The sequence below is a fragment of the Cervus canadensis genome, chromosome 13 (genome assembly GCF_019320065.1).
Source record: "Cervus canadensis isolate Bull #8, Minnesota chromosome 13, ASM1932006v1, whole genome shotgun sequence".
Classification (NCBI taxonomy): domain Eukaryota; kingdom Metazoa; phylum Chordata; class Mammalia; order Artiodactyla; family Cervidae; genus Cervus; species Cervus canadensis.
In genome coordinates this window covers 30186346-30208413 of record NC_057398.1, presented here as the reverse complement: position 1 = coordinate 30208413, position 22068 = coordinate 30186346, and the positions used below count along the sequence as shown (strand labels likewise).

At 60.5% G+C, this 22068-nt stretch overlaps 1 protein-coding gene and 1 long non-coding RNA gene across 9 annotated transcripts in view; one reads left to right on the top strand and one right to left on the bottom strand.

Moving 5' to 3' along the window:
* Positions 1–22068, top strand: part of MEGF6 (multiple EGF like domains 6) — a 99001-nt gene that overhangs the window by 18898 nt on the left and 58035 nt on the right. For all 8 annotated transcript variants that reach the window (XR_006272602.1, XR_006272597.1, XR_006272599.1 and 5 more), the window contains exon 4: positions 634–738. Coding sequence is in view for 1 of the 8 variants with exons in the window: in XM_043485577.1 (XP_043341512.1) it covers positions 634–738 (105 nt within the window). In the remaining 7 variants the exon portion in view is untranslated. The remainder of the gene's footprint in view (positions 1–633; positions 739–22068) is intronic.
* On the bottom strand, positions 5474–10406 carry LOC122452152. The gene is made up of 3 exons (XR_006272605.1): positions 10305–10406; positions 9824–9939; positions 5474–5770 (listed from the first exon to the last, which is right to left on the bottom strand). It is a non-coding gene; the product is annotated as an uncharacterized LOC122452152 (long non-coding RNA).

The following is a 22068-nucleotide window of genomic DNA, read 5'->3' as shown; positions in this document are numbered from 1 at the left end:
GGGTCCAGGGGAGAGGGTCTGGGAGCAGGGAGTCTCCTCTGGAGAAGGCAGGGGAGGCCGGCTGCTCACAGCCCTGACCTTCTGCCTGGACCCTCGCTTCTTGCTCTCCCAAGGCCTGGGCCAGCATTGCCCTTCCTCGGGGGTGGGACCAGCCTGGGCATTTCCACTGATGCGATTTTGCATGGAGGGGGCCTCAGCCAAGCTCTCAGCCTCCTTCAACTGTGGGCTGCTCCCCCTGTACCCCTCACTACCCCCGCTCCTCCCACGACCCCCTCCCCCTCGGCCTCCCCCAGAAAGTACCCTGGAACTCCTTCATGTGCCACTGAAGTGAGTGGGGTTTTTTGCTTCACCCAGAAGGCCTTCACCGAACCCAGACCTGGCAGTGTGTGACCCAGGACGGCAGAGCAGGGCCAGTGACCCGCCTGGCTGTGGGACCCTCCCCCGGGTCCCCCACATGGTTCCAGGGCTGCAGTGGGGGTGTGGGGAGCTGTCCTGTCTGTTGAGAGTCTGGGTCCTATCCAGGCCTGAGGCCTCATCTTGTGGGAAGACTTAGGGACCTTGTATCCTGGCAGTGGACTGGGGGTGCCCCCAGGCCCCTGCTCCTCCTCACATGCCTTCTCCCTCCCTCCACAGCCGTGTGCAGCTCCGGCCTCTGCTTTAACGGCGGCCACTGCGTGTCCGGCTCAGCCCAGCCGTGCCGCTGTCCCCCTGGCTTCCAGGGTCCTCGCTGTCAGCATGGTGAGTGGCGCCCCCTCCAGGTACTCCATGCGGGGGAGTCTCTGATGGTTGGGGGTGGGGGGTCTCTGGTGCCCTGACCCTGCTCCCTGCAGCCCCCCGAGGGTGTTGGAAGGAGGGGTAACACTGCAACCCCCTTTCTCATGGATGCCTCTGCACCATCATCAGAGTCCTCCCCGACCAATAGCGCCCTCTGTGGGTGGGGACAGTGGGCATGGAGACAAACAGGCATGAACCAGGGTCCTTGGGTCAGCTGGAAAGCAGTGCGTCCCAGGGGTCCCTGAGCCATACCCCCACCTTCCAGGGGCTCTTGTGTCCTTCGTGTTGACAGCTGGGGGACATGGGGTCCTACCCTAACGCCTGCAGACTGGAGCCTGACCCGCTGACAATCCAGCCCCCGACAATGCCCTGTGGGGATGCTGTGGGTGTGGATGGGCTTAAAGCAGGTACTGGGGTGAAGGGCAAGGGAGATAGAAATTTTATAAAGAAGTACAGAAGAGAGCATGAAAAGTTGTCCAAAGAACCTGCAGACATCCTCCTAATTTCTTGGCGTGAGTCTCCTTGGTGGTCCTCTGCTTTGTTTGAGTTCTTACCCAACCGTGTAGCTCTCGGGTCCTGCTGGAACAGGAACAGGGCATGGAGCTGCGGCCGCCATCGAAATGAAATGCTTGAGATGATTTCCGCTGCTTTGAACTTGCTCCTGCTGAGCAGTTGGGGGCCTCTTCCCCATAGATGCTGGGGCGTATATCCTGTGACGCTCTTTAAGGCTCTGGATGCCAGCAGGCAACCAGAGGGAAACCAGGAAACCGTGGGGGATCGGGGCCCCCATTTGTAGGGGGGGCCCCAGGGCTCTCGCTGTTCCCTGTGCATTCACATGCATGTGCCCCCAAAGCGGGGCCGAAAGTGGGGGTACTGGGGAGGTGCTGGGTTGAGTTCTGAGCCTAGCACTGGTGCTAGGGGTGCTGGCATTGTTGGAAAGTGTCGGAAGGCTCTGACTGCTCATTGAATGCCCTCTGTAAGGCGGAAGGTCCTGCTTCCTAGGCTCTGGGTGCTGGAGGCCTGCTGTCCCGCCACGGCGTGAGGACCACTGTCTCCCCTCCAGGCGCTGGGGTCCTGCCGCGTACCCTGGACCATCAGGGCTCCAAGCCTCAGTCAAGCCTCCACGTGGATTTAGAGCCTGAGCACCTCTGTGGGCTGGACAGAGGTGACTCCACCCCACGCCAGTGCAGGCTGGGGTCCAGGCTGGGGTGCACGGACCCAGCTGCCATGCGTCACCTCTACTCAGGGTCTTCCTGATAGCCACGGGTGGGTGTGGAGATGCTGGGCTGTGTGGTCAGGGCGAGAGGGACATCCGGCCTCGAGCTGCTGTGGGGCGGTCCCTGGGACTGGTCTGTGCCTTGACAGTCAGCAGCCCCGGGGTCCCTGCTGCCCAGGGAAGGCGATGAGGAGGTGACTCTGCAGTGTGGCCTGTCCTTGGCCTCGTCCTCAGGAAGCAGCCAGGACACCTGCCCCCTGCCCCCAGGCCGGCCTTTCTCTAGCCCCCACCCCGTCCACCATGCTTCCTGGGGCCATCAGTCCTCCCACCACCCCTGCCCTGACACTCTCCCCGACACCCAGCCCTGAACATCACTGATGGGTGCTCCCTTTGTCCTGAGCAGCACCCCCCTTCCTGTGAGACCTGACCCTTGGCCTCCTGGGTACCAGAGGGTGCATGGCTTGCAGGGGTAAGGTGGGTGGGTGGGGGGTTCGTCATCCAGCAGGTGCTCTGCAGCCAGCCGGGGGGCACCTAGGGCAGTACCAGCTTCTGGGCTCCTGGTGGGGAGGGGGCTGTGATCACAGGCTCACATGCTTGCTGGTCTCTTGGAGTCTGGGCTCCAGGCTCGGCTTTGCCTCCAGAGCAGCCCTGCTCCCGTGCTCACTTGGGGATGGCCTCTCGGGGTGGGGGCACCTTCCCGTCCCTTCCCACACTCTGCCTACGTCACTCCCTTGAGCCCTAGCCTCATCTGCTTCGTGGAATAGGAGTCTGGTGTCAGGGAGGTCCAGCTGCTGCTGGCTGCTCAGCAGAGCTGGGACTGGAGACCAGTCCAGCCCAGTGAGCACCTTGAACCTTCCGGCCACGCCATCTCTGGTCACGGTGCTTGCCCTTGATGGGGGTGGAGCCTTGTTGAGATCTGGTTGGGAGGAGAGGGCCGGATCCCCAGGACCCCTCCCTGCCCACCTCCCAGGCCAGAGCATCTGCATGGGGAGGGGTGAGGGGGCTGGCCTGTGACAGCCCGTGGCCCTCCAGGGTCGGGGGCCTTCCTGGGAGAATGGCCAGTTGTAGTAGACAAAATTGGAGGGTGGTCCCTGGGCCTTCTCTTAGGACATCCTGGAAGAAATGTCTGGTGTGCAGAGCAGGTGTGAGATCTGGTGTGCAGACTTGGTGTTCAGGATGTGGTGTACAGGGCTGAGTGGGCAGAGCTGGTGTGCAGAACTGGGCTGGTTTATAGGGCTGGGCTGGTGTTCAAGGCTGGTGTGCAGACCTGGTGTGCCGGGTCTGTGTGCAGAGCTGGGTGTGCAGGGCTGAGTGGGTGGAGCTGGTGTGCAGGACTGGGCTGGTTTGCAGGGCTGGGCTGGTGTACAAGGCTGGTGTGCAGGGTCCGTGTGCAGAGCTGGGTGTGCAGGACTGGGCTGGGTGTACAGGGCTGGTGTGCCCACCTGGTGTGCAGGGTCTGTGTGCAGAGCTGGGTGTGCAGGACCAGGCTGGGTGTACAGGGCTGGTGTGCAGGGCCTTTGAGCAGGGTCCATGTGCAGAGCTGGGTGTGCAGGACTGGGCTGGTTTACAGGGCTGGGCTGGTGTACAAGGCTGGTATACAGGGCTGGTGTGCAGACCTGGTGTGCAGGGTCCGTATGCAGAGCTGGGTGTGCAGGAGTGGGCTGGGTGTACTGGGCTGGAGTGCAGGGCCTTTGTGCAGGGTTGGTGTGCAGGGCTGGGTGTGTGCAGACCTGCTGTGAGGCCTGCGCCCCCTGCAGGGCCACCCCGTCCCCTTCCGGTCCCTCCATGCTGGGTTTGGAGCCGGCAGACCTGTGACCTGGCACTGGTGGGCATGTTACTAACACCCCCAAATATAATTGATTCCAGTTTCAAAAATAAAAGCCATATTTTTTTCTGGTTTCCCAAATACTTTCATTTGAACAAAAGAGTAGGGGAGGGAGAAAAGAACTCTGCTGATGGTGGGGAGCAGGGGTGAGGAAGAGTCCTTCCCCCACCTGGTGCCCCTCCCCTCACCTTGGGCCTGCCTGCCCACCTCTGCCTGCCACCCCCTCCCCTCCCTGGAAGACTTTCTGCAGGAGCCTCAGGAACACAAAGGGAGCTTGTGCTGGAGGGGCCTGGAGCTGGGGGTGGAGGCTGGGGCAGCACAGGCCCTCAGTGCAGTGCGGCCCAGGGCGGCTGTCTGTTCAGGCTGGGCATTTTGTCATCCTGATGTGCCTGTGGGCCTTAGGGTAACGTACCAGACTCCAGCTCCTCTCTCTAGTGGGGATGGAATGGGGAGACGTTTGTGCAGGTCCCAGGCGTCAGTGCAGGGGAGGGGCAGAGTGCCCTGGCAGGGTGGTGGTGACCTTTTCTCCCCAGAGGTCTGGCCACTGAGGGACCTAAGGGATGATGGGGGTCGGGGGAGGGTGGGGATGGCCCCTTGTCCTGGGGTCTCTGAACACAGGATGCCTGAGCTTTTATGGGTGAGTGGTGCCCATGTGGCCTCTCTTTTGGGGTGGCCTGACATCAGGACACCCCCAGAACCACCAGCCTCCTTGCCCTGAGGACTGGCACCTTCGGGTACCCCAACCCTAAGTGGGCTCCAAGGATCCTATCATAGCATCCGTTCCATCAGCCCGACTAGGAACGGTTTCCACCCTCTGAAAATACAGCTTTGTCCTCCCTTGGCACCCAGAGCACAGCTGGGTGTGGCTTGGAGTGAGTGATGGCAGAGGCCCCTCCCCGCCAACCCCCAGATCTGCTGGGGATGGTCTTGTCATAGCCAACTGGCCTTGAATCTTTCAGGAAAAACAGGCAAAAATAGTACGCTTTGGAACACTGTTGTTCAGTCACTAAGTTGTGTCTGACTCTTTGTAACCCCCATGGACTGCAGCATACCAGGTTCCTCTGTCCTTCATTGTCTCCCGGAGTTTGCTCAAACTCACGTCCATTGAGTCATCAGCAATGGCATCCAACCATCTCATCCTCTTTTGTCCCCTTCTGCTCCTGTCTTCAATCTTTCCCAGCATCAGGGTCTTTTCCAATGAGTCGGCTCTTCAAATCAGGTGGCTAAAATATTGGAGTTTCAGCTTCAGTGTCAGTCCTTCCAATGAATATTCAGGGTTGATTTCCTTTAGGATTGACTAGCTTCATCTCCTTGTTGTCCAAGGGACTCTCAAGAGTCTTCTTCGGATTTGGAAGCATCGATTCTTCTGTTCTTGACCTTCTTTATGGTCCAGTTCTCACATCTGTACATGACTACAGGAGAAACCATAGCTTTGACTAGATGGACATTTGTCTGCAAAGTGATGTCTCTGCTTTTTAATACACTGTCTAGGTTTATCTTAATTTATCTTCCTCTAGTATCATAAATAGCCGCTGGTCATTTCTTGTGACCTGGTCTCTGCTGACCTCAGAGAAGGAGAGCAGACTCTGAGGTCCAAGACCCCAGTAATCTCTAGGTACTTCTTGGTTCAAGAAGCTTAGGCCCTGGTTCCCTCTGGGCCTCCATTTCTTCACTGGTAAAATGGTCAGATTGGGTCCGTCTCTCAGGCAGCTCTAGGACTTGCTCCTTGGTCCACGGAGCTCTCAGGGCGCTGGTGCTGACATGCAGCAGGATGAGTGGTCTGGAGGGCTTCCTGGAGGAGGTGGGCCTGTGGGCTAAGGAGGGCTTGGAGGTGCAGGTGGGGCTGGGTGGCCTTTCCAGGTGAGAGCAAGGCAGGGGCAGAGGAGCAGAGTGGAGGGAAGGAGTTGGTTTGGCCCAGAGGAACTGGTGGGGACTGACGACGGAGAAGGTTCAGCCTGGAATCAGAGGAGACTTAGGGTTCCCCTCTGAGCAGGCTGGAATAACTTGGAACCCGGAGTGGGGGGGCCAGCCCTGGGGACCTAGGGAGAGGCTTCCGTGGTCCTGCCTGGAGCCTCAGGCCCAGGACTCCCGCTTTGAAGGAAGGAGCCTGATCCTCACAGGAGCAGGGAGTGGGCGGGTGGGGTCCTGGGAGTGGCCCTGAGTGGCTTTGGGTTCTTGAGGGGGAGGCCCTGGTCTCTGCCGGGAGGCCGCGGGCGCAGGCGGCTCCCTGCCGAGGGCGTGGGGGTGAGAGGCAGGCCCATGGGTCCTGAGCTCCTGGCCTCCGCTCAAGGATGACTTTGTTTCTAAACTGGGATGATTGATGAATGGAGAGGAAGCCGCCCCCGGGCTGCCCTTCAGTGGTGCCCACTGTATCCGAGGGTGGGAGCCTGGCCCCTGGCCCGAGGTCCAGACACCGCTGAGGGCCGCTCTTGGCCACTGGCTGGGACCAGGCCTGGGACCTGGCTCTCCTCTGCCTGACCGGGTGTGCAGAGCTGCCAGCTCCCCCAGGCCCCTGGCCCTGCTCTGCCCTCCCCTCGCCCCCACCCTGGTGGGCACTGTGGCCTTTGGCTCTCACACATGCCCGATTTAGCTACACTGAACCCCTCCTTTGAGGACAGTTCCCGAAATCTCCAGGGAGATTTCTCCACTCCCTGCGGGAGCTGGCGCTAGGCATCTGCTGGTGGCTCCACTGCCTGGGGTGGGGCCTGTTGGGATAAATGGAGGGGGTGGGTGGCTGTGGCCGTGACCTCTGGCCCTGCTGGCCTGACTGCCAACTGGGACAGGTGTGGCTGCTGCCCTGTACTGGGGGGTCCGTGTCCCTGCAGGGCAGCGGGTCTACAGACCACCTGCTCCAGGACAGCCTGGGCACCCCCGCAGGCAGACTCCCAACTCCTTTCAAAGCGTCTGACTCTGAGAAGGGCCTTCATGTTTGCTCTGCGAATCCTTTAATTACCAGGTTCGTCCCCTGCCTCCCCCCCCAACCACCCACAAAGGCGCCTCTGTCTTTCCAATGACTGTTCTCCAGGCCTGCTCTGCACACAGTGGGGCTGTGGGCCTCTCCCAGGGCTGGCCTCTGAGATGGGGTGGTCTTCTAATGACATAATTGCAGCAGGATCCACCAAGAGGCAGGCTTTCGGGGGCCCCGGGGGCTTGTGAGCTTGCCCCCCACCCACCCCCATGCCTCCCCCCTGGGTGTTTGGTAAGTGGATGGCACAAGTGCCCCTGCCCACGTGGGACCTACCATCTGGGCAGGATAGAGGCTGGCTTTACAGAGAAGGACAAAGCCTCCCAGCCTTGCTTGCCCAGGGCTGCCCCAGGCTGGAGCCCCATCCATCCTCCTGGGTGGGCCCCTGAAAGGGCTGTGGGAACCTGCCCTCTGCCTTTCCCTGGCCTGGGCCACAGAGTCTGTCCACGCCGCTGGGAACTGTCCCGGACCATCCCAGTGAAATGCCCTCTGGGCTGCAAGGGCCTGCCTGGGTGTGCCCTGGGGTGGGCTGGGGCCTTGTCCCATTTTACAGATGAGACTACTGAGCCTCCGCAGTTCCTGAGTTGCCAGGGTCAGTGATGTGCTCAGGGTGGGCGGATGGCTTCTCGGTCCCAGCAGGGCAGGGCGGGTTGCACGTGGAGGTCCCACTGGGGTGGGGGAGCCTGGGGAGTTTATGGGGCGTCTGTGCAGCCTGCATGCTCACTGTGGGTCCCCTGACAGAGTCTGTCCCAGCGGCGTGGACAGACTTTGTGGCCCAGGCCAGGGAAAGGCAGAGGGCAGGTTCCCACATCCCTTTCAGGGGCAGCCACCTTGGGACTGACAAGGATCGGGGTGCAGGAGCCCTGGGTGTGTTTGGGGCTGAGGGGCCATGCCCGGGCTTCTGGCTGACCTTTTCTGGTAGTCTGCTGGGCTGGTAAAACCAGGCAGCTGCCCACTTGCCAAGGGGCTGTGGTGCTCAAATTTCCAGCCACTGGCTGGCTGAGGTGGGTGGCTTGGCACTTTCTATTCTGGATGCAGGAATGGCTGGGCCGTGCTGGGTGGGTCAGAGTGGGGGCCCAGAGACCCCCCTCTCTGCTCAGATGCCTCTTGCTAGCCCTCCTGCACCCTCACTGGCTCAGGCTTTCTCTGCAGGGGAGGGGAGCAGAGGAGCCCAGCTGAGGGGCAGGAGGCTCGATAAGACCAGGGCCTGCCCCCACTTCCTCCGCCGAGTGCTCATGGCCCTGTGTGCTGGGCTGGGTGGGCACACCCATACCAGGAGGAGCTGAAGGCTGGGGATCAGGGGCGGCATGCATTGGGGGTGGGGCATGGGGGCAGTGGAGGGGGCTGGAGGGGCCCCAGGAGTGGAGTGTGGTGTATGGGGATCCCTCTACTTGGGGGCTCTTGGCCTGGGCACTAGAGAGAGGCAGGCCATGGGTCCCAGCCCCCCAAGAATCATGTGTGGAAGGGAACTCATGCATGAAGCCTGATCCCCCCTTCCAGCCCCGTGTGGACACATCGTCCTGCTCTGGCTGAAGGGGCCACCTTCCGAGGATCCCCTGGGGTATCCAGGACCACAGCCCACGCCCCCTACTGTGTCGGGCCCCCTTCTTATTACCCCAGAAGCCTGCCCCTCCCCCCACAGTGGGAGCGTCTGTGGTTGGCACTCACTGCTCACCCCAGAGCCCTGGCACCTTAAATGAGCCAATAAAACGCAGCAGCGGCAGAGCAGAGCTGTTAGTTCCTGGAGAGTTCCTGCCTGGGGCCATCCGGTGCTCAGGAGCCCATTTTGGGGCTGGTGCTGCCTCCCCCAGCAGTTAGACCCCTCAGCTCGGGTGGCCACGCCCCTGCCCCCCAGTCCGACGGTGCCCCGAGACTTTGTGCAGGGGGCTCTGAGGCAGCGGGCCCTGGTGAGCTGAGAGCCCCCGACACTTGCCGGGCTCCTGGCCGGGCGTCTCATCCCCGTGTCCGCTCTACCTGCGGTGCCCGCCTGCCGAGCGCTGGCCGCCAGGGTTGTAGTTGTTGTTGCTCAGTTGCTAATTCGTGTCTGACTCTTTGCGACCCCACAGACTGCAGCACACCAGGCTCCCCTGTCCTTCACTGTCTCCCTGAGTTTGCTCAAATTCACGTCCATTAAGTCATGTGGTGCAAAGTCCAGGAAAGACCCCAACTGCCCACTTCCAGGATTCCTGGGGCCGTGCCTGCCCTCTGTGTCCTGGCAGGATAATTAATGAGGGGTCTGCGAGCGCGGGAGCTGGCATCCTGGAATCTGGCTCGGGTTCTGGCGGCCCCCTGCATTCCAAAGCAGGGCCTGGCCTCTGCGCCCCGGTCAGACTGAGGCCTGGGCAGCATCGCGCGGAGCCCAGCCAGCTGATTACGGGCAGTAACTGCGGGAGGAGGAGGTGGTGGCCAAGGGCGCCGACAGCCTGCTGGACTGGTCTCCAGCCGCGGCTGGTGCGGGGGAGCCGCTGTCCAGGTCTATCTCCCAGCCAACATCTGCTGTGCTGGGAACCAGGAGCAGCGGAGGGAGGCGTCACCCACCATTCAGGGTCAGGGTGAGGTTAGCCATCCGCAGAGGCGAGTCCGCCCTGGAATCAGGGGTCTCAGCACAGAGGAGGTCGCACCCCTGCTGAACCCCAGGCTGCTGCCTGTCCTGCTGCCGTTGAGGTCCTACAGGACCACGAGGCCAGAAGGGGGCACCGGCTGTTCCTGGAGCAGGACGTGGGGCAGGTGGCCCACACGCCCATGCACAGCTGTGATCTCCCCAACTCTGACTGGGGACCCTCCACCCGCCCCAGGAAACCACAGTGCGTGTTGGCATGAGCAGACCACAGTATGTGAACCTGGAGGTGAGGAGACCTGGACAGTTTGGTCCCACAGGTCATTGCGGAATGCTCTCAGACAGCATGAACTGGGCTCGCCAATGTCCTGGCTTTGCCTTTGTCATCTGTGGGCTCCCGTCCAAAGGGTTGGCAGTGCCCTTCCTGCTCAGGGAAAGGGAGGGCGTGTTGGCAGCACACTTGGCCAGGTTGATGGGACCACTCACCGGGAAAGGCTGAGCTCCTCTCCAGCCAGCGCGTCCGTGCCGCGTCCCTGACAGCGGCCATCCCACACAAAGGCTGCAGCCACATGGCGTCTGGACGTTTGTGCTCCAGCTGCGTCCTGGGAAGAGTGTGGGGCAGACGGTATTGTTGGTGCTGGCTGGGCCTCAGGGGCCCCACCTGTGTACCATGGGACTCTCGAATCCACTGGGCCTTTCTGCTGTTCCTGGGGACTCAGGCTCCGGTGCCTGGACCTTGGGTGGGTCTGCTCGCCTGGAGGTCAGGGCAGCAGGTCTGGGAGCTCAGGCCTCCTTTGGGGCTCCCTCTGGGTGTCGTTGGTTACTGTGTTTGTTGAGGGGCGTAGGGGAGGTTCAGCATCAGAACCCTGGCTCCCAGTCCCAGCTGGCTGCTCCCCCATCACCCCCGCGTGGCCCCTTCTTCCTGCCCCCTCCCGTGGGGCACGCTCTCCCCCCAGAACCACCTCACCTTACAGCCTTGGTGCTTGTTCCCACACCTCTGGATCAGCCCCTCCCGTGGGCCGTCCTCCAGGCCGAGGGCAGGCAGGCTGGACCCGAGGGCAGGCCAGCTCTGGGCTGGATTCAGGACAGACCTCCACCTCGCAGGATGATTGAGCTGCTCTCCCCATGGCTGGGCCTCTCTGGGTGCCCCCTAGGGGCTGAGGGACCACAGGCGGGGTGGAGGTGCCTGTGGAAGAGGTGGCACTGATGAGGCAGCCAGTGCCCAGGGCAGGCCTCCAGCCCGTACCAGGGCCTTCCTCTCACGCCCCAGCTGGGAGGGTGGCTGGGCATTCAGGGCTCACACTGCCTGACCCCGGGGTGGGGGAACTGCGTGCTTGGTTGTCACCCTCTAGACGCCATGAGAGCTCCAGGACTGGGTGCCCAGGTGCATGTAGCTCCGTGGGCACTCACACTTTCTCAACTAAGCTCCAACTTGACCAGCTCCCCACCCCATCCAGAGCTGGTCTACCTTCGCATCCCACTATGCTGGTAGGGTTTCCAAGGGCCTGCCCTCCTGCCCCGCCCTGCCTCTGGGGGACTCGGCTCAGGCTGAGCTGGGCGGCCTGGCTGTTGCCTGGCTGAGCTGCAGAGGCGGGCAGGTGTGGACGCAGCGGGGCTGCAGACCGTGCTGGCCGCTCTGCTCACAGCCCCCTGGCTCTCCTGCCTCCAGGAGCGCATACCATGTTGGCTGAGTGTCTGGGTTCCCACAGGAGAGAGGTGTCGGGGTTTCTATGGCTCATGGTGGGGACGTCCCACCCCAACTCACCAGCCCCAGGATGTACCTGTTGGATCCACAGACACAGGGCCCTGAGTGCCTGGGCCTTCAGGTTGGAGGACCTGAACTCGGGCCCCAGCCCGTCACATGCCAGCCTCCCTGGTGGGCTGTGGGATGGTGTGTCTTGCTCAGGCGACCAGCAGGGTGCAGAGCTTGAGCGGTGGGGTGAGTGGTCTTCACTGTATCTCTCTGTCCCTGTGGGTGTGATGACTTCCCTAGGGACTAGGAGGGCCATCCTGGGAGGCCTGGGAAGTGCTGGCCATCATGTGGCCAAGTACCTGCTGTGACACCTGGAAAGCAGGACGGCTCATGCCTACACACTGCTGCCAGCTGGGGAGCCTCTGGGCTCTGGCCTGGAGGGTCCTGGGTGCTGTGTCCTGGGCCCTGGGAGCCTGGGGGCTGGCCCTCCCCCAGCCCCGGAGGTCACAGGCACGCCTGCTCCCCTGTTGCCCGGGCCCTGGAGGCCATAGACACATCTGCTCCTGGTGGGGGTGGACAAAGGGCAGATGGATGGCATTGGGGTGGGGGCTGAGTGTCCTCAGGAGCGGCATGGGTGCCCACTGCTCCTCATCTCAGACCCTCAGTCAGGTGGGGATGAGGGGAGTGTCTGAAGGGTTACACCTCACAAACAAAGTCATCCCACCTGGCTCCCTGCAGCAGGTGTGGAGGAGCCTGATTTGTGCCATTTCCAAGGCCAGGGCTCTGGGAATGGGATAGAGAACTAGGCTCCATGCCTTAGACAGCTGCCTTGCATGACTCCTGAGCAGGGCATTTCCTCAGGGGGCGGGGACTTGATTTCCCCTGATGCCGTGGGGTGCTGCTTCTGCCAGGCGGCTGCTCCAGCCTGAGAACCTCGGCCCCAGGTCACAAGGGGCCAATAGATGCTGCCCAGTCCAAGCCCCTCCTTTTACAGACTGAAGTGTGGCACAGAGAGGGGGTGCCTCTGCCCAGGGCCCCTCTGTGTGTGTGCTCAGTGAGGGCAGGTGGTCCCTGCTGGGCTCTCTGCACTGTTTGGATGGATGGATGGATGTGTAGGTGGACAGATGATGGATGGATGGATGGGTGGATATGTGAATGGATGGATGGATGGGTGGTTGGATGAATGGATGAATGGGTGGATGTGTGTATGGATGGATGGGTGGGTGGATGGATAAATAACAGGGGGATCCGTGGCTACGCCCACTGCACACCTGCTGACACCTTGCTCTCATCCTCTGGACCCCCTGGGGTGGGCAAATGGAAGGTGATGGAGGACCTGAGGTGGGTGGGTGAGATCAGGCTCTGGCCAGGAAGATGCCACCCGGGTGCCAAGGGGCACATGCCCAGTGGGATGAGAGGGTGGGCAGCTGGCCCTGTGCACGGAGCGGTGTCCACCTTGGCTTTACCCCCCGCGGGGCAGGTGTCATGCACAGGGGCCAGGCCTTGTGTCCCTGCCTTTTCTCTGTGCTGGGCACCGGCCTTGGCCCCCAACTGGCACCAGCTTCTGAGGGTGGTCCCTGCTCTTGGAGCCCCTAGAGGAGTTGGGGGGAATCCCAGGGACTGGCTGGGAATCTGGGCACCCAAGCACACAAGGCCTCTTCTCCCCCCAACGGTGGGCCCCCAGACTCTCAACCCGGGGCTGCCAGCTGCCCCCAGGGAGTCCCAGCCCTGCCTGCCCTCCCAAGGCCTCCGTGGCTACAGGTAGGCCCAGAAAGAACAGCCCGGGTGTGAGGGACCCCAGAGCCTCCTGGAAGGGCTCCTGCCCCAGCTTGGGGGTGGTGCAGGGAGGAGGGGCCCACCTGCTCTCCCCTCGGGGTGGTGCACTGGCGCCCCCTGGTGGCAGTGACATGCCAGCACAGGCGCAGGGGGCTGCCTGGAATTTGCGGTCAATGGTGGGTGCGTCCTCCATTCCCTTTGCCATCCCCGCGGGGGGTGCTGGAGTCACCTGTGACGGCTGCCGAGGGACACAACTGGGAGAGGCTGAGACCTTGGCGAGGAGTCCAGGGGCACGAGTGCAGAGGGGGCGGCCTGGGTGCACGGCCTGCGTTCAGTCAGGCACTCATCGGTTCATTCATCCATCCGCCCCAGCAGTCATTGAACCGCTGCGTCCAGGCGCCATGCCAGGGACTCGGCTGTGCACGGGGGCCAGTGCAACACTGGCGGCTGGGTCACCGAGGGCCTGCCGGGGCATGACCGGGGCTTCCTCAGCGACCTTGCTTGCTGCACATTTGTGGTGCGTGCGCTTCTGTCAGGATGCTGACTGAGAACTCGGCATCGGGACGGGGGAGCTGCTCCCGAGTGCTGAGGCCGGAAGTCAGGCAGCCCTGGTGGCTTGTGCTGGGGCCAGGCTGGTGGCCAGGGTGACCCCGGGCCAGGGTGACCCCGGGCCAGGGCAGAGAGACTGAGAAGCCAGTGCGGAGAGAGAGGAGGTCCCTGTGTGTCCAGACGAGGGGAGGCTCCATGTGAGGGAAAGAGCGGGCTCCTGGGGTCTGGTCCAGGAGATGGGGTGGAAAGCAGTGATTTCTGAACTCGGGGAGACCAGGGTGGGAGCAGTTGGTTGGAACGTGGGGCTTCTACTTAGGTCTCTGTACCAGGAGGGACCCTCTGGCCGAGGGTTTTGCCCCGGGCCCTGGGGAGGAGTGGGCATCTGGATGTGTGCCTGGGAGATGTCACAGCCTTCCCTTCTCAGATGTGGAGGGCCCCGCAGGCCCCGGGCCGCCAGATGCACCAGCAGCTCTCTGGTCTGTGTGCCCATCTGGAGGGTAGAGGCTGGACTCGCTGGCCCACTCCGGCCCCGTAAATTCTAACACTCAAGAGCATTTGCTCATTTCTCCTCCTCGGGGCTGTCTGGGAGCTGCAGGAGGGCTCCTTGCAGAAAACAGAACTTCCGCTCAAATCCAGATCTCAGACAAAGTAATCATCACTGTTGAATGTTCCTTTGCTCAGCAAGCATTCTTCCAAATTTATTTGTTGACTTTTATCATGTGCCAGGCACAGCTGGGGGTTGGCCATGCCGTGGCTGCTGAGCCAACATGGCCTGATCTCAGGGACCTTCAGTTCACGGGGGTCAGAAGTCCCACTGCCAGAGGTGTGATGGAGGCTGTGAAGGGGACGTGCAAGCTGGACCTGGCCTGGGGTGGGGGCGGAGCAGCCACCCTGCAGGGAATCCCCAAGCCCTCCATGTGTCCATCTGTCTGAGCCTGTAGCTCTGGGGTCTGTTGGCATCAAGTGTGGGGCTTAACACCAGGTCCTGCAGGGGGCCCCTCTGGGGAGCCTTCCCGGCCAGGACCCCAGAGCTCTTGGGGAGAGTGAGCAGCCCGCCCGAGAATGAGGCCCAGGAGGGGCCAGCTCCCTCCTTAGGAGCCAGCCTCCTGTCTGGACAGGGGCAGATCTGGTGGAGGGGCTCCCAGCAGGGCAGGGGCTTGGCTGGCCAGAGGCTTAAGAGTGTCCAGGCCTTGGATGTCACACCAGGGTTTGGAGCCCGGCCGAGCACTCTGACCCCAGGGTGACTGGGCTTCCGCTGGGGCCCCAGCCCGGTCCCTGGCAGGGTTCTGAGCTCTGCTTCAGGAAATGATAGAGAAATGCCAGTCAGCCTCCCATGCCTGCCCCCACCACTGTTCTTCCTGATCTTGACTTAGAAACAGGAGGAGGAAAAGAGAGGGCCCCGCACTCTCGTCCAGAGCAGAAGGTGTTGTCCAGTGTTGGGGCCCTCCCTCCATGGTCAGGCCCGTGCTGTGCAGGCCGCTGGGCTCGGGACTAGAGGGGCTCTGGGGACCTCACACAAGCTCAGGAGTCAGAGTTTTTGGTACAGAGAGAGAGAGACGCAGACGCACCCGGCGCGTGAACACAGGCACACACCCACATGTGCACACGCATGCACCCACTCCTGCACACACACATGTGGAGGGCACGTGCTGAGAGTGTGCCCGGCTCGGCGCACACCACCCTCCCCAGCCTTGCCCCCTGCCGTGAGGCAGCTGAGAAGCAGAGGCAGAGGCTGGCCTCCAGCTACAGCCCCATCCCTTCCACCAGAGCGTGAAACAGCCCAGGAACTCGGCCGTGGAGGGGGAGTGGAGACCTGGACATTGGGGAACAGAGGAATGTTCTTGGCTCCCTTCTGGGCCTTTTACATTTTGTCTTGTTTTCTGGGAAACAAATGGAAAAAATATCCCCGTTCCCACATTTTTGGAGGCTGATTTATATAAACAGACCAGGCCCGATAACTTTCAGAGTAAACAGAGAAACTGTCCGAAGTCGGGCCCTGGGTCCTGGGCCGAGGGCAGGAGGTGACGGAGCCCTTCTGGTCCTGCTGGGGCTGCTCATGTCCTTAAGGGCCTTAATGATAATAACTTCATGCCGACTGCCTGTGGGGACCCTGCTCGTGCACCTTCTGCCTGACCTCCCATGATACCTGCCTCCCACCCCATCTTGGGCCTGGGGAGCTGGCTGGATTGGTGGTGGGAGTCCCCCTTAGCCCTTGTGCCCCCCTCCCTTCACTGGGTTCCCCAAAGCACCCCAAAGCCTGAGGTCCCTTCGTCCTCCACAGAGCCAGTGGCAGGGCAAGCGGTCTCCCATTCTGAAGGCCATCTCTCCTGCCGGGTGGGGCCTGCTCCGCACCCCCTGCCCACTCGAGGCAAGCACTTTGTGAGAACTGGCAGCCTCACCTGACCCTGGGCCACCTCTGCACCTGGGACGCACTGAGTAGCCAAGAGCTGAGCCGGCCTCGCAGAGCCTCTGGATTCCTAGAACACGTGAGGCCTGGGGGAGGGGAGCCCAGTGGTGGGCAGCCCAAGCCAACCACCCCACTCTCGACCTGCCCCTGTGACCTTCTCCCAGAGGGGACCACCTGGTGACCCTGGAAATCCAGAGCGGGTAAGGCCTATCTGACTGTTTCTGGGCGACCCACTCTTGGTTTCCATGGTTGCCCTGGAAACCACAGATGGGGAGGGGGTTGACTGGCCCTGGGAAGGAATCCTTGACCCTCGGGGAACTCTCCCCTGGGAAAAACTTGTGAGCAGCTCAGTGCCCTCAAACGCATGCTCCGAAGTGAAGGAAGTGCGTTTGAGGAGGATACGTGCTGTGTGCTTCCAGCCAGCGACATTCTGGAAAAGGCAAAACCTTGGAGACAGCACAAAGACGGATGATTGCCAGGACCTGGGGGAGGGGAAGACCAGGTGGAACACAGAGGGCATTGAGGACAGTAAAGCTGCTGTCATACTTTGCTGTCATAGTGGATACGTGACCCCATGCATTTGTCAGACCCACAGAACGTCCAGCGGCAAGAGTGCTGCTTGTGCAAGCTGCCAGCATTAGTTAGTAATGAACTCTCGGTACTGGTCCATGTACTGCAATAAACATAGACACGAACGTGGGATGTTAGTAATAGAGAAAGTCGTGTGTACTGGGGAGACGAGATTACAGAGAACTCTCTGTGCTTTCTGCTCACTTTTTCCAAAAACGTGAAACTGCTCTCAGAAATAAAATCTATTAATTCCAAACAAAAGATGAAGAAAAAGCCCAGCCTTCTGGGCCTTGGGGACTGGCCTTGCCTGACCCCATCCTGAGAATGCACCCCCTCTGCTGGGTTGGGCTGGTGCCTCAATTTCTTTCTGTGCTTTATTTGGGTTTTCTTGGCATATTGCTTAGTGCACCTTCAGAAACCTCACTTACTTTGTCCCCTGAGGATGGCTCCATAGTTTCTGTTTCCCTGTCTGGTCCCCCTCTTTCCTCAGGAGCCCCTTGGTTTCTTTTTCTTTTTTTAATAATAGCTGTTGTTTATTTGGTACAATTAATGCGCCAGACAATCTACTAGATGCTTTACATACATTATCTTGACTCACTTCCTCAAATACTAGTGGATCTGAACTATTGTGTGAATTTTTTTTTTCCATTTGTTTTTATTAGTTGGAGGCTAATTACTTTACAATATTGTAGTGGTTTTTGCCATGCATTGACATGAATCAGCCATGGATTTACATGTGTTCCATTTGAATCAGTTCTAATGAGATGGATGAAACTGGAGCCCTTTATACAGAGTGAACTAATTGTCGTTGTTACAGACATCTGGAAGTTGAACTGAAGGATCAAGCGTCCAGGGTCCCAGTGCTGTCCATTTAAAGCTTCTGAGCACGAGGGACCCTTTTTGCCGCAAGGCCAGTTTCTCCATCAAACTAGAAGAAACCGCCCACTGGGATGCAGTGGCCATACAGTGATGGTCAAGACCGAGGTTCCTTTAGGGGGCAAGTACCTGGGCCCGCTGACCATTCCCATCATGGTCATGTTTGAAGCCCGCAGAGTTCCTTCTTCACTGGGTTTGGATTGAGTTGGTTTCATTGCAGACCTTCCAGGTGCAGCAGTGATGGGGTGAGAGGCAGAGAGAGGTTTTCTAAGGTGTTCAGCTTTAGAAGGAAGTGAGAAAGGAGACTGAGGACTCATGTGTGTATCACCAATTTTTGCTCAGTTGCTCAGTCATGTCTGACTCTTTGTGACCCCATGGACTGCAGCACGCCAGGCTCCTCTGTCCTTCACTATCTCCCAGAGTTTGCTCAAACTCATGTCCATTGAGTCAGTGATGCCATCTAGTCATCTCATTCTCTGTTGCCCCCTTCTCCTCTTGCCCTCAATCTTTCTCAGCATCAGGGTCTTTCCCAGTGAGTCATGCCAGAGTGGAGATGTCTGTTACTGAGTCCAAGCTTGCCCTGCTCGCTGAACGATAGGCCAGTGTTGAGGCAAGGAAGAGACTTTAACTGGGGAGAGACGGCAGGTTAGCACCTCAAAATAACCATCTTATTGGGGTCTGGATGCCAGGTTCTTTTATAGATCAAAGAAAGAAGCAATGAGGAACTAAAGTCAAAAGGCAGAATAGAGGGAGATGCAGTGGGGAAGTAAAGTGAAAGCGTCTTCAGTCTTGCAAAACATCTCCAAGGGAATGTCCAGCCTTCCAAAGGGGTGTGTTAATCTCTTCTGCTCACAGGTGGGCAGGGACAAACTCTCTCTCCACCAGCTGAACAAAGGCACTTTAGTTTACAGTCAAGCAAGCTTCTTCCCTGCAACATGTCCAGAGAGACAGAGAAAGAGGAGAAGGGGTTGCAGGGGGACTGCTTCCTGCCCCAAGGCTGAGCCACCACAGGGAGGGGCCCTGGACCAGCTTGGTTGCTGTCCAGGTGAAGGTGGGCAGGACCTGTGTGTCCCTCAGACAGTGCACAGGGTCCAGATGAGAAAGCCTCACTTTAGCCAAGCCAGACAATAAATCCTGAACCTCCAGAGGCAGCAGAGCAGTGTGGTGGTGGTGGTCGTGGGGACGGTCACCTCGCAGAACGTCTGTCCTATGCAGGAGAGGACCCATGGGACTCCTTAGATGGCAGACTCTCCATGAGCCGGCAGACAGGCCTTGGTGCTCAGGGATTATCCTCAGAGCAGGGGGTGCATGGCCTCTGTGTCTCCTGCATCTGCCCAAGCAGTGCCCCTTGGGGAGACCCAGGGGTTCCTTGGAGCCTGAGTAGCATTGGCCCTGGGGACACTGCTTCCAGGAGGCCTCCCAGGCTTTCCTGTCTGTGCTCCCTTCTGCTTGCTCACTTGGGTTCCGGCTCCTTGACTCTTGGAAGTCTTTCCGCCTGGCTGGTGGGGCCCTGCGAGCAGAGATGGTGTGTCCTCCTGTAGGACTGGCCATTGGCAGATGCTTGTGGGAGCGGGGTGAGTGATGAGGGGGCCCGTCAGCCCTCTGTGAGTGCTGAGCTGGGGTAGGGGCCGATGGGAATTGCACTGGAATGTTCTGGCTGCCCTGGCTGGCGGACTTCCGAGCTACACGAGAGAGATAACCACCCAGCCAGGTGGGCCCTGGCCTGGTGGTGGGTTTGCTTACAGAGTGGCTTCTCTCAGTTTGGGGGAGCCTCCCAGGATGGTCCAACTGGGTGAGGTGCCCACCCCCACCCCAACCAGCCAAGGGCAAGCTGCAGCCCGGAGCAGGGTGAAGCACTTTCTCTAACAAAATGGTGTTCATTTTTTTCCATTTTAAAGGTGATGCGTGCCTGATGACTATTAGTTTTCATCTGCTGCAGTGACTGACTGCGCAGACTTAGGGGAGTAAGACACACATGTATCATCTCACTGTTCTGAGCTCACAAGTCCAACATGCATCTCACTGGACTAAAGTTCAGTGCTGGGCAGGGCGGGTTCTTCCTGGAGGCTCTGAGGACACCCGAGTGTCTTGGCTCGTGGCCCCTTCCTCCACGTTCAAAGCCAGCAACGAGGCACCTGCCTGCCCCTGCTTCCCACGGCCTCACCTCTCTCTCCCCAGACTCTTGCTCCGGCCTTGCTCGTCCACTCATGCTGACCCTGTGATGCCACTGGACCCGCCCGCGTCCTGCAGATACTCCCCCACTGTAAGATAGGCTGATTGGCACCCGTCATTCCACTTTGCCCTGTGGGGATCCGGAGATGGGGTGTGGACACCTTGGGGACCCTGATTTTATTGGCCAGAGTAACTAAAGATTGGTAACCAGAAAAGAACGATGGCAGCCTTGCCAGCCACCCGCAGCAGGCCGGGGGGCCTTCTGGAATGTTCTCGCACCTGTGAGCATCTGCATGGTTTATGTGACTTTCCTCGGGTCGTTGTTACTGGGGCCTTCCCTGCTCTCATGGGCCGCCGCTCTGGACCATCTGGGTGTGGGAAGTTACCTGTGCAGTAGGTGGTCCTCTCGAGTGGCCTCTGTGGGGCTGCAGGCTGATCCGTGGCGGGATGACGTGCTGCCTTCCTGATGGGCCCTGAGCTGCGGAGAGGGCAGTGCTGGGGAGCCTGGTGTGAGTGTTGGGTGGAGGCAGTGGGCGTCTTGTCTTTGCATGAATTTCTCCCACCCCGCTCGCTCTTGATCTGAGAGGAGGTAACTGTGTGAGTTTAATCCCATCAGACAGCTTTGGATCTCCCAGTTATCAGGGCAACCTTGCAAAGCATGTGTGACATTTTCTGCCTCAGGTTGCTCCTGGTGGGGAAGGGGGTCCTCTTTGGACCAGGGTCGTGGGCCATCTGGCCCTGCTCGTCACACTGGGAACTCCTGGTAGGGTGGGGGACTGAACATGGACTCACAGGGTGGCCTGTTCGCATGGCCAAAACTGGTGCCCAGACAAGGGAGGCTGCTCCCTCCGTGACAGGCTGAGGCAACCTGGCTCCGCTGGCCACAGACCACCTCCAGCTGGTTCCCTGGACTGCTGGGGTTCTGTCCTTCTGACTGGGAGGCCCAGGGCAGTGGTGGGAGAGCTTTTTGAGGTGGGGTCTTGTTTCAGGCAATTTTCACATTAACGGTGTTAGAAGGGTGCCAAGCAGGTCCTCTGTGGTAACTGTTTCCTCAGCCAGGGGCAGGGGCAGGTCTGGTTTTGGCAGCGGGCTGGGATCCCCACCCCACCTGGCAGTCTCTCCCCCAGGAGCCAGGAGCCCAGGAGGGAATGTGGTTAGGGAGTTTCTGAGACAAGCTGAGGCGGGTGCCTGGCCCAGCTGTCCTGAGCTGGGGGAGGCGGGAGGAAGTAGAAGGGATTCTGTGCTGCATTCTGAGACCTCTGCGTTTTTGTAAAGGGCCCAGGGGCCACGTGAATGAGCAGGAGTCCAGCCTCGGTTGTCGCTGGCCTGGGTCTCAGACCGGGCCCTCGGGCTGTGCAACTTCCAGCTTTCATTTCTGACTCAAATGGAATTAAAAATGCTGATGAGGCTCAGTTCTCTCGGAGGGGTCCCCTGGATACCCTGGCCTTGTGTCCTTCACCCGTTTTAGGAACGAGGACTCCAAGGCCCAGAGGGGTTTTGCAGTGGGTCGTGTTCACCCAGTGGCTGAGATGCCGAGCCAGCCCAGACCCCCGCCGTGTCCTGGGGACCCCTGGCCTGTTCTGGGTGCTGCCCACCTAGCTTCTGACTGAGAGAGTTGGAGGGTGGAGGGAGGCCCCCTTCCTGCACTGCTGTCCAGGCCTGGGTGTGGGGGTGGGAGCGATGCAGCTCTGATCTCGGAACCGTGGCTGGTGGAAGAGGCAAGGGGACACCCACCCCTCAGGCCTCACGAGGCAGGGTGGGCCCAGTGACACCTGTTTTAACTCCAGTGACACTGATGTCAAACTTGTGGCCCCAGAGCCAAGTGAGGACACGTGTCTGTTGTTTAAGCCACCAGCTCTGTGGTCCTTTGTCGTGGCAGCCAAGACACTCTGCCAGCACCTCTGATGGTGGCCTGACACCCTGGGGCTCTGGCCTGGCTCCTGGTGAATTTCCCCCTCCCCTGGGTCAGAGCGAAGGCCTGGCCTGTAGCGCTGCCCCCAGCCCACCGTGGATCCCTCCTCCTCGGCCCTCCTGGCCTTCCCAGCCTGGCACCGCTGGGAGCCACCTTCTCCCCTACGGGCTAGTGGCGAGGGCTGAGCCCAGTCCCATGTTCATCACTGCTCCGTGTATCCCCCGTGGCATCTGCCCCCCAAGGCTGGCTCGGAGCCCCACAGGGGTCTTCCCTCACCCGTCTCAGGGACCGGAACCCCCGCCCATGACACACAGTAGGTGCCCAGGAAGGGGGTCTCTGGGGTGGGGCGGGGTGCACATGTTCTGAGGCAGGCCCAGACCTGTGTGGACCGGGGCGCTGAGCAGACATGTCGGCCTCAGAGAAAGCTCTCTCAGGGAACCCCACTTGTCTCCTGCCTTCCGGGGGGGAGGGGCCGGCAGGACATGGGGGTGGGGGGCAGCATCCCTGGGAAAGAGACTTGGTGGGTCCTGGCCGTGCATCCTGCCCTAGGAGGGAGCTCCTCATGCCAGTCCATCTGTGCTGGTCTTGGGGATGCCCTGGACACTCCTCTCCCTTCAGGGGGGCCAGGAAGGTAAGGAGCCGCCTAGCCCTGCCTGGGGAGTTGCCTTTCAGACCCCTTGGAGCTCAGGGCTGCCCCCAACCCCCACCTCCAGCCCTTCTGTCTCTGTTCCTGGAGCCCCACGTTGCCGACTCTGGCCCAGCTGGTTCTCGTCACT